The sequence below is a fragment of the Uloborus diversus genome, chromosome 4 (assembly GCF_026930045.1).
Source record: "Uloborus diversus isolate 005 chromosome 4, Udiv.v.3.1, whole genome shotgun sequence".
In the NCBI taxonomy this organism is placed as follows: Eukaryota; Metazoa; Arthropoda; class Arachnida; order Araneae; family Uloboridae; genus Uloborus; species Uloborus diversus.
Window position 1 is genome coordinate 156,931,479 of NC_072734.1, and position 15,123 is coordinate 156,946,601.

Sequence of the window (15,123 nt, forward strand, 5' to 3'; positions counted from 1 at the left end):
TATTTATTTATTTATTTTTTTTTTTTGTGCATAATATTTGAGGCAGTGAGAAGCAAAGGGATGCAAGTGGCAAAATTGAAAATTTGGAGATAACCTGTACACATGGTAGGTGAACCTCTCTTCTGCCTTGGGGCAAGAGATGGTACCAGTAGCCCCGGTAGTTGCTTATACACAGCATGATTAAGAAAAAAATCTCAATGAAAGCCTATCTGGGAGCTTCCCTTTAATCGCGTTTTACACAACAAAACTTGAAAATGTCCACTTACATCCCTTTGCTTCTCACTGCCTCATTTATGTATTTAAAGTAGATTCATTGGCCTAAAGCAGCGTTTCTTAATTTCTTTGATCAGTGGAATCCTTTTAAATGCTCATTTTTTTCGTGGAACCCCTTAGTTTTTTGTTCATAGTTTGCAGTGGCATAGCCAAAGTTATGTTTGAGAGGGCGCCCAGGTTCTTATCTGAAAGAGACTATCACGTTAACTATTTGTCGTTAAATTGATAATTAAGTAGATTTCATTATAAATCATGGTAATTATTGCTAACTGCTAATTATTATTTATTATTATAAAACATCAAAACACTTCTATTTGCAAAAGCGGCTGGTGCCCCAAAAAAGTGGCGGGGGGGGGGGTCAAAGAAAGTGCAGGGGGGGGGGGGGGCAGATTTGGTGGGCGACACACCCTTAAAGCTAAAAATTTTTCTTCAAAGATTAGGCAATCAAATTTTTACGTCATTATTAATGAATTGACCTTTTTCTAAAAATTCGAGAAACGTACTCAAAAAGCGGAACCATATGACCACAGAAAAAAGATTCCCTCTTACAAAATCAAAGTTCTTTTTTGTTTTTACAAAATAATAACACGAAAAAGGCATAAAACAAGCACTTATGAAGTCAGTTCTTTCTTCGAAACACGTGAATAGAACATCACTATCATTTTTCATTCAATCCTTAGTTTTGAACTTAGAAAAGTGGAGAGGCAAAATCCCTTTACTGTTGAAAGTGAGAGGGTAATTGCCACAGGGCCGTATACAAGGGGGGGGGGGGGTCTTAGGGTTCACCCCCCCCCCCTGAAAAGTTCGGTTTGACATTTAAATGTTCGTTTATGTTTTAAAATTTCCAAAAACATTTGTTCCAAAACTCAAATTTCTTTCATATGTATATTTGCATAAAACGCTTTCATAATAGAAAACCCGACGACTGGAACATTAGCACAAATAGCGCAAAACTCCGCATGAAAGTTTTTAAACCCTCCCCGAAAGTATTTTCTGGTTATGGCCCTGAATCCTCCTTGCCCCCTCGTACGAGCCGCCTATGCCTATTTGTGATTCTGAGTAAGGGGGGGGGGCGGTTCTTAAAAGGGATTCTTAATTCTTAAAAGGGATAAATATCCTCAGAATTGATGCATGAGTTATATGATTAAAATATTTTCTTATTTAGAAAAAGAAATAGTACTGATGTGTTTTACCTAAAATAGTGATAATAATTCACTAAAATTTACTAAGAAAAAGTTTTTAAAACTCAAAAGTCTCTTTTTTTACAATATTTTTTAAATTTATTTATAAATCAGACTTAGATGTCACTGTATGTTATGTTGACTTAAATTGTTCCTCACTTGTAAATGCTAGAATTGTGCCTTCAACTACTACCATAGATACTGGTAGAGTGGCTAGTATTAATAGAAGAATATTTGAAATTTACGTCAAAAATCGTAATTTTAGGCAGTGTTTGTAATGATGCAGGAAAGGGAATTTGGGATGTCCTTCCATAAGTTTTTCAACATTGAAGTACGTTTTAAACTATCTTAGGTGATATTAGGGGGTCAGTAGCTTCTTACAGAATTTTTTCGAAATTGAAGTGTTTAAAAGTGAGAAAGTGGTGCTTTATATTGGAAGATTTTCGAAATTGAATCTTAAAGGCTCAATTTCAGGCGACAAATAAAATTATTCCCATAGTGGCTAACCCTAATGGGACTCAGGTTAACATACGAAAGTTAAAGTAAATTTATTTTAATTTTGGGAAAGCGTTTTTATCGATTTTTTAAGTGACAAATTTAAAAAATGTGAAATGAAAACATGCAAGTCTCATGGAACCCCTGACAGAGCTTCGTGGAACCCTGGGGTTCCGCTGAACACAATTTAAGAAGCTCTGGTCTAAAGGGATCTTTAAAAAAAAGGTCATGAAAACTTTGTGATAAAACAGTCTATGGGGGGATATTCAATTTTCCCGGGCCCCCTCCAAAAGATTTTTCTGTGTCCGCACCTGCCGCCAGAGTAATCTCAAAGCCTTTGATCGTAGGTTTTAAGTAGCGACACGGTTAGTAGTTGGCCATGGATGGGCTAAACATCGCCTGTTTTCCTATTATGTCTGCTATGATGAAATATGTTTCTTAGTAACTCCTTAATAAATATTCCTAGATTCTTGGAGATAACATATTTCTGACTGTACAATGTTTTTCTTTTTTTTTTTTTTTTTTTTAATTTTTACAATTTTTACTTGATAAGGAAATAATTTTGACATTAATACATTTAGAAGTGCAAAGATGTTCTATACTAATTTTCGATCTTTTTGATAAATATTTTTTACCCTCGTCCCCGAAAGCATGGAAATATATTTATATTGAAGGAATGGATATTATGATTATCAGAATAGAATAAATAATTAATTATCCACTAATTAATCACAGTAGTTGTACTTTATTGGCAAAAAAGGGGGGAAAACTTTTATTATACTGACGCAAAATTAAGTTGTATGTTACAAAAATTAAATTATCAATTCTTTGAATTTTAAACTAATATAACAGATATATAAATATGACTCTTGCAGCTTCAGTTTCACATAATATTTCTTAATACTAAACTGATGAACGAAATTTCGAACTGAAAACAAATTTAGTATTTAAAAATAAAGCGGCTTTGTTTTCATCCATAAAACTCACGAATTAAAACAAACTTCCTATATATTTCCTTATACTTTTTTGCCAGTATCAGGGCCCGATTACTAGACAGGCCAACTGGGCTAGGCCGTGGCATAGGACCCCTCCTTTTTAGGGGCTCCCAAATAGCTAAAATTGTTTTAGCCAATGACTGAATGTGTAAGGTTTGCATGGGGGCTTCAAAAAATGTCTTGGCCTAGGGTTCACCTCAAGGGCTTGAATTTTGAATAATTACAGGGGTAAAAGCTTCTGAAAACTCTTCCTAATATCTTGGAAAGTCGAATAAAATTGTTTCTGAATTTCCAATTTTAAAAAATCGTCGGTCCTCATGACAATATTAAAGACGGCCCACAATTGCATAATTTAGATTGTTTATTTTCGATAAATTTTCTGGGAGTGAGCCCCCGGATCTTTCCCCCATTGAACATTTTCGAAGATGGTCTAGAAATGTTTTTAAACTACTACTTTGAAAACATTTCGGGAAGGACTCCTTAATGTAATTAGAGAAAAAAATATAACAATTCTGTTAAAGTTTCAATCTCGAAAAATAGCCGGGGAAACGATCCCAAACCGCTTTTCCACCCTAACATTAGGGAAGACCTTCTAAAATTATTTTTAAGGCAATACAATTAGAAAAAAAGATGATGCTCATCTTGATTTTTGTGCTCGTGCCCCCCACCCCTCGACTACACTTCTGACCTCAGGCAATGGCTTCGTTCAAATGTATGTAGAAGCCATTTTCACCCATCATACCTTGAGGGGCGACTTTCTAATATGATAAAAGAAATTTTCAAAAATTGCTACTCATATTGTAATATTTTGTTGTAAGTCAAAAATTATTTGTTAATAAATGATAAATTTCTTGTTAATGTTTTTAGTATTAGTTGAAATCGTAATATTCGGTTTAATATTAGGCTTATTTGTGTTTCAAATAATTTGTACAGCAAAGTGGATGGGCAAAATAAAATAGCTCATTTCGTTTACTTATTCAATGCTTTATCAAATCGCCTACGCATTTATTTATTACTTATTTCATTTGCATTCTATCATTTAATATTTCCTTATTTATTCATTCACACTTTAATTCACTCATTTATCTCTCATATTAATGAATTTAATTTTTATTTCATTTTTCCTTTTCTTTTTATTTATTCATCCTTTTATTTACTCATTCATTTTATCAAAAATACTTTTATAATCAAATAAAAATATTTCATCTGAAAAAAATTTCCATTTTTCACTCTACACATGGGGGAAAAAATGAAAATTTGACCTTTTTTGGAGGTAAAGTCACTGCCAAAAATAATTTTTCAGTGCAAGTTCTATAAAAATATATTGTTACTTCTTGATGACCCATGAATTTCAGAATGAATTCCAATCTGTTCATATTAAAAAAGTAAATGATCTTAACCATCTTAATTTGCCCCACATTCCCCTACATATAAAAGAGGTTGAAAACAGTGTGAAGAAAGAAATCTCTTCAGTTAGTATTTATTTTATAAACGGGCAAACAGTAAACCTCAGATTAACAGAAAAATGTGCAGTTTGTATAATCAATGTAAAAAATAATGTAAAATAGTGAAGTGATTATTTTCTTGATTTCAACATTTCTTTGAACTGTTGGATTGGTACTTCATTTATTTCGTGATAGTCTGGAACCTCCTTCTTCAACTTTTGTATCCATGCAGTTATTTTAGGGTATTCACTGAAGTCGAAGTCGGCAAGCTGAAAAATTTTAGAAGCAAAATTTAGTTCTGAAACATTTGAGATTACACAAGTGTATTTAAATAAAAAGCACAGTTTAATTTAAAAATCTTAAACTCTTAATATAACTTTCCGTTCGATTTTTCCTAGTTTCAGATTTGGTTTTAATTTTTGCGAAAATCTTTTCTACGATTTAAGAAATCTTATAAGTGCAAAATCAAATAAAGAATCTTTTCAGAAAATTTGCCGATCCGTTTGATACGATCCAGACGGAATCTAATAGCTCAGATCTACGCATAACTCAGTCAATGCAAACAGAATTTGAAGATGCGAAAGAGCAGGAAATATTTTCCTAAAAGCGTAAAGCCCGACTCCCTCCCCAATTTTGGAATTAAGCACTGAATCGAACTATTTTTCATGTGAGGTATACATACATGTTACTTAATAAGAAAACATCTTTGCCTTTTTCTAAATGATGCAACAAAAGCAACCTATAGGCAGAAAAAGTTTAGAATTCAGTTATGAGAATCAAAATCAGCGTCGATTCAAACGTGCCAAATAATTATAAGTTGAATGAAATTGGAATTCACCCAGTTTACTTTTATTTACTTGAAATAATTCAGAAGTTTAAAGTAAGCTTCCTATACCTGAATAAAAATGACGAAAGTAGCAACATAAACAACTATACTATCCGGGCGCCTGCTGCGAAGAAAGTGCTTATGTTTTTCAACATGTAATTTAAATTACCTCGGCAAAGGAAATGCTTGCAATCAACGAAAAGTCAGCCAGAGTAAGGTGGTTTCCAGCAGCGTATGTAGTTTTACTCAAGAACTCTTCCAAGAAACCAAGAGCTTTCTTAAAGTTCTCTAATTTCTCAGGGTCGGCGGCTTCACCCTTGAACAACTGAGGGTACTAAAAAAAGAAAAAACGTGAAAATGTAGCATGCATTTTTTTTTCTTTTCAAAAATAGAAATATTAAGAAAAACTAGGTAAAAATTGGTAACAGTTCCCCATTTCTCTTCCGACCGAAGAAGTTTGAAAAGAAATCGACAACTGGTTCAAAGCAACTATATTTTCGAAAATACAATTTAATATGGAAAAGTAGCTGAAGATCAGAAATCTTAGTTACAAAGTTTTGCAACCAATTTTTGCGCTATATGACTGAATATCTAGTTTTATTGTAGAAGATATCCACTAGGTTATTTTAGAATTCAATTGCAATACACTGATGATTTCATAGTCGACAATAACTTACCATAGACAATTTTTTTTTAAGGATCGATTTGGTTTAGTTTCAACCCTAACGCTCAACCAAATTATGTTTTGAATTGAAAAATAAAATTAAGCAAAAAGGTTTTTTTTTTCTTTTAATTTTAAACAGAAAGTTTAATAGAAAAAGATTTTATCATCTTTGTTAATTTGTCTTTAATTTTTTCTTCAAATGTTTTTGTTATACTACTTTTTTTTACAAAAACTACTCAACTATTATTTTTTTCTCCTATCGAGAATCTTCAATGTAGACTTCAGACTGTTTTACATTTTCGCCCAACATTGCTTTTTACAATCAGGACCTGCTATAGCAATCTAATTTAAAATTAAATAAAAAGAAAATGACATTTCGGAGGGAGGTTATTACGGCGATATTTTACAATTAGATGAATTTCGGCAAACTTTGGCCTGGGCACAGGTGATGAGGGGCGGAGCCCCCGAGGTACTCTGTCTAGGTCGGCGAGTCGCGGTACTCGGGGAGGCAGCCATGAGGAAGTTCGTGAGTGAAACGAGCAGAGTGGCATTAGAATATTAATGAAAAAGTGTAAGAAAAACATAACTTCGTCAAAATTAGTTAATATTTTATTTTAAAGTTAGAGAAAATAAAATTATCTTTAGCTCCTCTTGGGGAAAAAATCTTTCGGTATGGCTCTTTTACACCCATTTGTACCACCACATGCAACTTCATTTACTGCAGAATGAAATGACGACAGACTAAGTCGGGATATTTAATTTTAATTAAATTGGGTTTTTTTATTCGTCTGGGTCACTTTGTTCGTTATACTTGCTAAATTTTAGAACTGGTCCTAAGCCCTAGATTAGCGATCACCTGTCGGTAACGGGCAACCATTTCACCGAGTGGCTACAGAAAAATTCCAGATGCCAAAAGGAGCAACTGTGGGTTTTTTTTGCTAAAATAATATCTCGCTATGACAACGTGCTTCCAATCATATTATCAATCCCTAATGTTTTCCGTGTCACTCGGCGCATCAGCTGACCCCACCTAGGGACATAACGTATTTTTATTTCTTTCATTTTAAATTAAATATTTAAATTTAATTTAGAAAAATCATGCTTTTCTATTTAAAAGGGTCTGGTTTTGCGATTGATTTTTTTAATTGGTGAATAGTTCGTTTTTGCGTTTACGACCTCTTACAGTTCCTAACCCCCTGAAAAATAATCATGTCTGGCTACTGAAATTTCAAAATACATAAACCAAGGTCTGTATGAGTTTTAGCATGTACTTTCATTTTCCCAATTCATTTGTAAAATGTTTAAAAAATTTGTGAACTATCTTTTTTGTACGCTTATATCTTTATATTAGAAGTATATCAATTGAAGTTTTATATGTTTCTGTAGAGTATCAATCCCTTAATTTATTGTAAATATTACTAATAGCGAATAGGCGATTTACTTTTTGCTCTTGGTATGTACACATTTTTAAAAATTGCTACCAAAATTGGAGAAGTGGCTACTTTTTTTTTCTTCTGTGACTCTGGTAGCCAGTGGATATTATACAAAATTTCCAGCCTAGAGCTTTTAGGAGGTCCGTGAAAACAGAAAAATCGGAACGGGATGCACCAAGCAAAAAACAAAAAAGTTTCGAACATCTACTTCAGAAAAGATAAAAACAGAGCGATGTTATACATAAGTTTAGATTTTAATTCCTACTGACAAATTTACACTCAGCCTAAAAAGATACGTATTAAAGATACGTAAAATTTCAGATACGTATTAATCAAAACTCAAGATCTTCACTGTAACTAATGGACTTGGAAAATATTTTATTTTTTACCAAATAGTCAGCTTCAGCTTTGTACAGAGTTCCGATATCAAAGTAGAGCATTCGATCAACAACTGCTCTCTTTTGGGGATCCTTCGGGTAAATTTCATTATCTGGAGCATATTTGTTTGCGAGGTACGTCTGGATCGCTCGGCTAGAAGAGAAAGAAATCGACATGTTAAGACAACTTTGAAAGTACAATGATTTTCTTTTGTTGTTTCATTTCTCAACAATATTTATTCTATTTCTTTGACTACTAAACTCTAAAAGGTCAAAGTTTTGACTATTGATAACGGGGGAGGGGGGATGCGTTTAGACATTTGAACTGGTGACTTGAACCAAAGAAATTTTCGGAAACCTGTATTATTTGAAAAGTTTAAAATACCCAAAATTCAAAGATATGCTTTAAGTTCAGAGGTGAAATTTGTCAATTTTTTTTCAAACAAAACTTGGTAATCACTATTATTTCCTGGTTTTGGCAACAATTAAAAAACAACTACGTCACTTCCATCACACAAAAAGGCTGCGGATTAGAATTTCAAAGCCCTCGCATAAAAAGATTCACTTCAAAAGCGTTGACAATATTGAATATACAACTAATTGCAATCAATATTTCTGAAGGCAGTTTGGAAGTATTTTTGAAGTCGCCGAAATTTCCCTTTCTACATTTAATATTCTACGCAATATAAACAGAAATCTTGTGACATGGAAAGCCAATAGAAGAGATTTTAAACATTTCAAAATTTTAATTATCTTTTAAAGTTGCACCTATTTGTATTAAGACTTATTTTGACGCGACGCAATGCTACCCTAAATGGCAGGATGGCTTTGAACTATGTTAATTCATTTTAAATGGATTCAATAGCTATTTCCGAATTATGGACACCTATGTAATGCTTTAGGAATTTCAATGGCGCTTTATATCATTAAATATTATAAAACCTATGAGTGGGGCAGTTAGAAATACTGAAATTGAGACCTTTAGTAACTCTGAATTACTAGTCACTTTATTGCGACTGCTTACCACGAAACCACTAGATATTGTATTTTTTTTTTAAGAATTCAATTGAAAGAGCATTGTAAAACATGTTTCTGGTCGCAGAAATTATTTGCCCTCATATCCCCGTTATCGAAGTATGAGGTCTCAAAGTGTTGAAATTTTAAGAAAAGTCGCCAAATTTCGCGAGTTTCAGTGAGTAATGGAAGTTATCGTCGGTACCGTGCCAGACTAACCAATGAGAAAAATCGCGTTCTTTCAATTCGATGGGGTTAGCTGTAGTACCCAAAAAGGACTACGTACTTGTTATAACTACTTCAAACGATATCTTTGAACTTAAAGTTATCCATAAAAATTAATGCATTGAAAATAACTAAACGCATCAGGTTGAAAAAAAAATCTCTTGGCTCTCCTGAAAAGTGAAAATTTCACATTCGAAGAGTTTACTTTCAAAACGAAAAATCCAGTTTTTTTGGCGAAACGAAAAAAAAAACCTTTACGAACACTGATGCAATTTCTCACAATGATGAAATTTTGGTAGAATAACAAGTGACTATTGGCATAAGTCTAGGAATTTTTCCTCAATTTTATCAGACCTAAATTGCCAATTTTATTTTGGACATACGTATTCCCTTTTGGTGTAAAACAGTGGACCCTTTTGCAAAAAAAAAGCATTTTCTTCAGAAATAAACTTTAAAATTAAAACAAAATAGTCAACATTTTTTAATTTCAGTTTTTTTTAACACTCTACTTCATTCCTTCCTACTTTATTCTTTTCACTGAACATTTAAAAAAACTTCGATCCAATTAATTATAAACAATGAAACCACCCAAGCCGATTCAGACAACGTTGTAGGTACTAAGAGATTACAATTTTTATCAAAATGAATCACAATTTAATAGTAGTATTAATTAATTAAAATTAATTTAGTAATCCATTTTAGTTCGCGCTTGCCTAACTGATTATAGACTTGCACAAGGGGCAAGGTGCTGAGAACTCGATACGAACGGGTATCACGCTTGATTGGAAATGCTCAGCCAGTGCTTCCCTCCACTCAATTTGCGAACTACTTTCGAGTTAGAAGTGGCAAATTCAAGTTTGGATACGTGCCCTTTTGATATGAAAGTGAATGAGTGGGTACGAGTAAATAAAGGGATACGTTTCACTTTGCTGTAAAAGACGTGACGAGAAATAAGGGGATTGATATACACCGTTTAGGTATTAAAACCAATGTTTACTCATTTTTTAACATTAGATATACATCACTTCGAGAAGAAAATCATGGATCGATAGGGCTTATATTAGAGATTCTGAAAACTGATTTTTTGAGCAATCATATTGCTTATTGTTCTCACTTGACGGTTTTGATGTTCCTATGATTTTATTTTCCCCCCGCCTCCCTCTGCAGCACCACCGTCGACCGGCCTCATGATGCTGCTCCCCTAGCGAAAACAGTCTCCAGGTTGTGTCCATATCCTACACACACGCATACACACACAACTACACAAGATTTAAAAAAATTAATTTTTTTTTTTCAAAAAATGGATATAATCCGTTTTGAAATGAAACTCATTAGTTAGCTCAGCATGGTGCCGACGACTTCCTTTACTCTATTTGTAGATGGATGCAGATTGAAATTGCGTGGTCAATTTCTCGTCAAGTCTTTAAATTTAGCACTTTCCTTAAAATTTCTACTGACTAAGACCTTACATCTCGGTAAAGGGGGGACGAGAGCTAATAATTTTTGCGTCGAAAATGTCTTAAAATTATCTCTCGATTGTTAAATATTCAAACTTTCTTCCCTTTGTGCACTATTCATGTGGTTCTCAGATTAGTGTACAGAAGCTCTAAACTTTTTTTTGCAAAAGTGGTTCCCTGTACTTTGAAACAAATGTATGGACTTTACTTTTTCGGTAATCTGCTTTTGCTTTAATAACGCTGATGTTATTCATTTGAATGCATAGTTTGGAAACTTTACAGTTATGAGGAAGAAGCGTATATTTACCTTTCCCATAGATAAAACCCATTGTCGTCGATAGTAGGAACAGTATGTTGAGGGTTCATCTGAAAAGAGATAAAATGAGAATTTAGCCGATACAACCTTTTACTAGTTAAAATTACCTACTTTAACCCTTAAATGGTGAAGTGGTCTTACACCCCCAGAAGAATTAGATTTTTGTAGTCAAACGTTTTGTAATATTTAAGCAAGACTTGATATGTGTCACATACTGTATTGCTTCACTTGTATTTATAAAGAGAGGAAAACCACTGGAAATGCTGCTTTAATTCGCTTAATTTTGAAGAGTACCAGAAATATGTAAACCTAACACCCCATATAAGTTGCAAAAAAAGGAAAAAAAAAAATCGCTTCACCAGTAAAGGGCTAATGCCTGAAGCTAATAATTGTTCTAAAGTTTATCATTTAATAAAAGTTTCGTTCAGTATATGAAAAAGAAACTTTCACAACTAACTAATTATTCAGTACTTATATTATTAAAATCTAAGATCGACGAGGAGTTCACTCGTTTACGGCGATAATGTATTTGACTAACACCCATGAAATAGATTGTGATCAGAGATACTGCACGAGTATTGTACACTTGGAATCCGGACATTTTTCTAATCCGGACGGAGAGGGGGGGAGTACGGTCCGAATGTCTGGTAACATCTAACCCGTTTTGCCTCCATCAATATGAAGCACGCATATGAATTCTGTAAAAGTTGTTTTTCTGCCAGCACAGGCTTGTCGCAGAAAAAAACCACGTGTCCTCGACACTATCCTAGTCTGTTTTATAGAAGCTAAAAATAATTACCAGAATCTTCCAGAAACTAAGCCACCAATCATTTCCTCTCAAATATCTGTAACAAATAAAGTGTTTTCTCCATTACCTTGTGCCATTACCCTATTAACTATGTGTTGCTCAGAGAGTCGTTAAACTGAACAACTTTTAATGCAAAATGCCTACAGAACTTATTTTAACCCAACAGTTTACCGTGGTGAAGTAAATGACTGAAATAACTTTCGCTTTTCGCTGTCAAACAAAGGAGCCAATGGGAAAAATTCAAATCCTTTTGTGATAACATAAAAATAATCTTTCAGTACTGAAGAAATAAAAATCTCTGAATAAACATTTTCTCCCAAGTCCTAACATTGACAAAGCCAAGAGACTTAAATGATTTAGTTAAGTCGAAGCTCGAGGAACTTTTTTCTCAAATTTGAGCAATGTTTTTACGGCAGCATTTGAAGTTCCATTCGGCAAAATTATCTCCATTCGGTAAAATTTGGAGTTCTATTCAGAAATTGAGAATTTCTGCCATCCCGAAAATTTTAAGTTCGGGGCACTCGAGTGTCACAGTGAGAAAGATTTAGCTGATGCTAGAAAATCTGTGAGTAGTAGGAAAAGTATGCTAGTTTAGCTCTGGACGAACTGCTTGTTTAAGGGGTCTAAGGACCCTTAACCTTCAAAATTTTCAACTTTCTGGAAAAAATGTTATGCATAATGTAATTCTGAACAATTTGATACTTTATTACCATATGCAGAAAACTTTTCAAGTTATCGTGAGAATGAGTAAACTTTTCCCCCCCATAGAGATTTATGTTTACAGCAGCTGTTTAAGCCTCTTTTTTTCAGGTGTCGGTTTCTCGTTTTGCGTGCGTGATATCTTAAGAAGTTTATGTATTTCCGTAACATTTTCATGCATGTTTGTCTGACTTATTTTTATGATCTGAACCTAAATTTCAACTAAAAATAGAAGTTAATATTAAAAAAATATTATCACCCAAAATTTTGGAAAATTTGATATTAACTTATAAAATTTCAAAAAATAAATTTAGTTTCAGATCTTAGAAATAAACCAGACAAACATGCACAAAAAAAGTTTTACTGAAATATATTTGAAACTTTCTGGAACATCATGCATGCAAAACGAGAAACCCGAGAAAACGCAACATGAGAAAGAGGCTTAAACAGCTTCTGTTAACAAATCTGTATGGGTAAACTATAAGCATTTTTTCGATAACTTGAAGGTTTTTGCGTATGGTAATAAGGTATCAAATTGTTCAGAATTAAATTAAGCACAACATATTTATTCCAGAAAATTGAACATTTTGAAGGCTAAGGGTCCTTAGACCCCTTAAACTCAAGTTCTCGTTTGAACTTAAGACCATTTGACTATGGTGGTTAGACCAGGGCTGCGGAGTCGGAAGGAAAATAGCCGACTCCGACCCCGGGGTTTCGAAACACCCGACTCCGACTTTTTTTATTTATTTATTTTTCAATTCAACCCCTATCCCCCTCATGAGAAGGGAGGAAAACCTCTATACAGAGATTGAAATATTAATTTGTTTCTTATGAAATTTAAGCGCTGTATTTTTTTTGTAAAATTAAGAAGCATACAACGTCAGAAACTGAATTTGAAAATCAAATTGTTCCAATAATTACGATTTTAAAATTGAAATCACATAATCATCCTATTGTTAAAAAAAAATTGAAAAGGTTTAACTTGCTCCCCATTAATGTTTAACGAATAGATGTTGATCAAATCGTGTGATTTTCAAAAACGCTTTTTTTGCTAAGTCAAAAAACCTTTCTAGAGCGAGGGCGGTCCGCTCCGGCCGAGATCCATCTGGTGGGTGACACCTCAAGTATATTTCAGAGTTTATAAAACAATACACATACTTTAATTCTGAAAAAAAAAATCCCCAATAAATTTGAAATTATATTTCATCTATAAAATTTCAACGAAAATGAGGCACTATACTTGTATTGAGGGAAAATATGGGGTACATGTACGCTTGGAGAAAATTTTACAGAAAATGCGGCAATATACAGCTTTGTACAAATAGCTTTTCTTTTTCCTATAATTATTCCCTCAATTTTTAATTTTAATTTTACTGGCTGCTTTAGAATTAATCCTGAAATGAAGATTTTAAGATTAACTGCAATTATTTGAGTGTTGTAACCAAGATATTTGTTCTATTTCATACTTTTGTTGAGAATTAAGCTTGTAGATGTTGTCCTTAAATTGAAAAGACAGATATATTTTATCATGTCTTTTAGATTTGCGCCTTTGCACGCCAACACTAAGTTGAATTACAGAACACCGTAAGATACCTCTCGAACTACGGGCTCCAACTTGCTCAAGGGGTACATTCCTTTTACAATTTTATAACTGAGGTCGAAGTAAAAAAAATATTATTGTTGTTTTAAAGTGATTTTAAAAATTTTTATTATTGTTGTTTTAAAGTGATTAAAAAAATATAAAATGTTAGGTAAGAAAACCGTGCTCACAGTTGCTATTATTTCAAGAATGTTGAAAAACAAGCAAACTAGGGAACAGCGTAGGTGGCTATTACAGAAAATTCGATGAACAATCAAGCCAACTGGTTATTAATGACAGTTGTTTTCTTATTAGTAGGCTTTTATACATGTAATCGAATCAACTGGTAGTCAGTTTTTCAAAAAATGCCAGGAGAGTCAGCGAAAATTAAAGAAAAAAAATAGACCGGAGTCGGAGTCGGCATATTTTCTACCGACTCCGACTCCACAGCCCTGGGTTAGACTCGTGGGATGGTGATGACTTCACCAACCGAAGAGCAAATCTGAACTACCATTCGACAGACAGATACAGTCAAATTTACACAGACGATTCACAAAATGCGCAAAATAGTAAAACCGAAATAAAAGTTAAAAAAAACTTGTAGAAGCACAAATTTAAATATAAAAAATCGGGGATAAAACATTTTGCAACTGAATATGTAGCACATTCAACTCGAAACTCCATTTCAACATAGCAAGAGAAAAAACTTGATTCAACGAAATACGCAAATGGTCATTAGCAAGCATGTCAAAGCTCTGCTTTTTTCAAAAAATTGGTCACTGCCCATTTCACTGGATTAACCTCCCAAAAAGAGGGCAAGCTTCCTGCACAAAAGTTCGCCATTCTGAAAGTAACTCTGAAGATTATCTTTGCGTAACGACAGTTTTCATTGCGAAACTACTTGCAGTGATTCCTGTTTGTGTTGTTTACACCAGCAAAGTCGAATGAACTCGATAACATACATTAAGCTCCTACTCAAGTTTTGGAAAACTGAAATATCAATTCGAGTAAAAGTGATCGATTTAGTCATTGAGACAAAAAGTGTGCAACTTAAACCTAATTAGCTTATATTCATGGAATTTTATTTTTTGATTACCAAAAAAAATCTTAAATTTTGCCGAGTGTAAATTTTTTTTACTTGTAAAACTGTGCTTTGAATTTAAGATAAATGAAATTCGCAATGGATTTTCTTCTCTTGTTCTGAAAGAACTAGTCACCAAAGCAACCCCGGATCTGCGTAACCGCAAATCTCGCATTGCGGTGGGGGCCACGTCCTTAAAAGAGGAACGGATCAAGAACTTTTTTTAAAAAATTTAAAAAACTAGCACGATATACG

At 33.4% G+C, this 15,123-nt stretch overlaps 1 protein-coding gene across 1 annotated transcript in view; it reads right to left on the minus strand.

Moving 5' to 3' along the window:
* LOC129220944 (uncharacterized) overlaps positions 1-15,123 on the minus strand; it is a 53,345-nt gene that overhangs the window by 29,024 nt on the left and 9,198 nt on the right. Inside the window, exons 3-6 of the mRNA XM_054855378.1 lie at positions 10,693-10,751; positions 7,702-7,843; positions 5,385-5,549; positions 4,527-4,658 (exon numbers count right to left, since the gene is read on the minus strand). Coding sequence (XP_054711353.1) covers positions 4,527-4,658; positions 5,385-5,549; positions 7,702-7,843; positions 10,693-10,751 — 498 coding nt within the window. The remainder of the gene's footprint in view (positions 1-4,526; positions 4,659-5,384; positions 5,550-7,701; positions 7,844-10,692; positions 10,752-15,123) is intronic.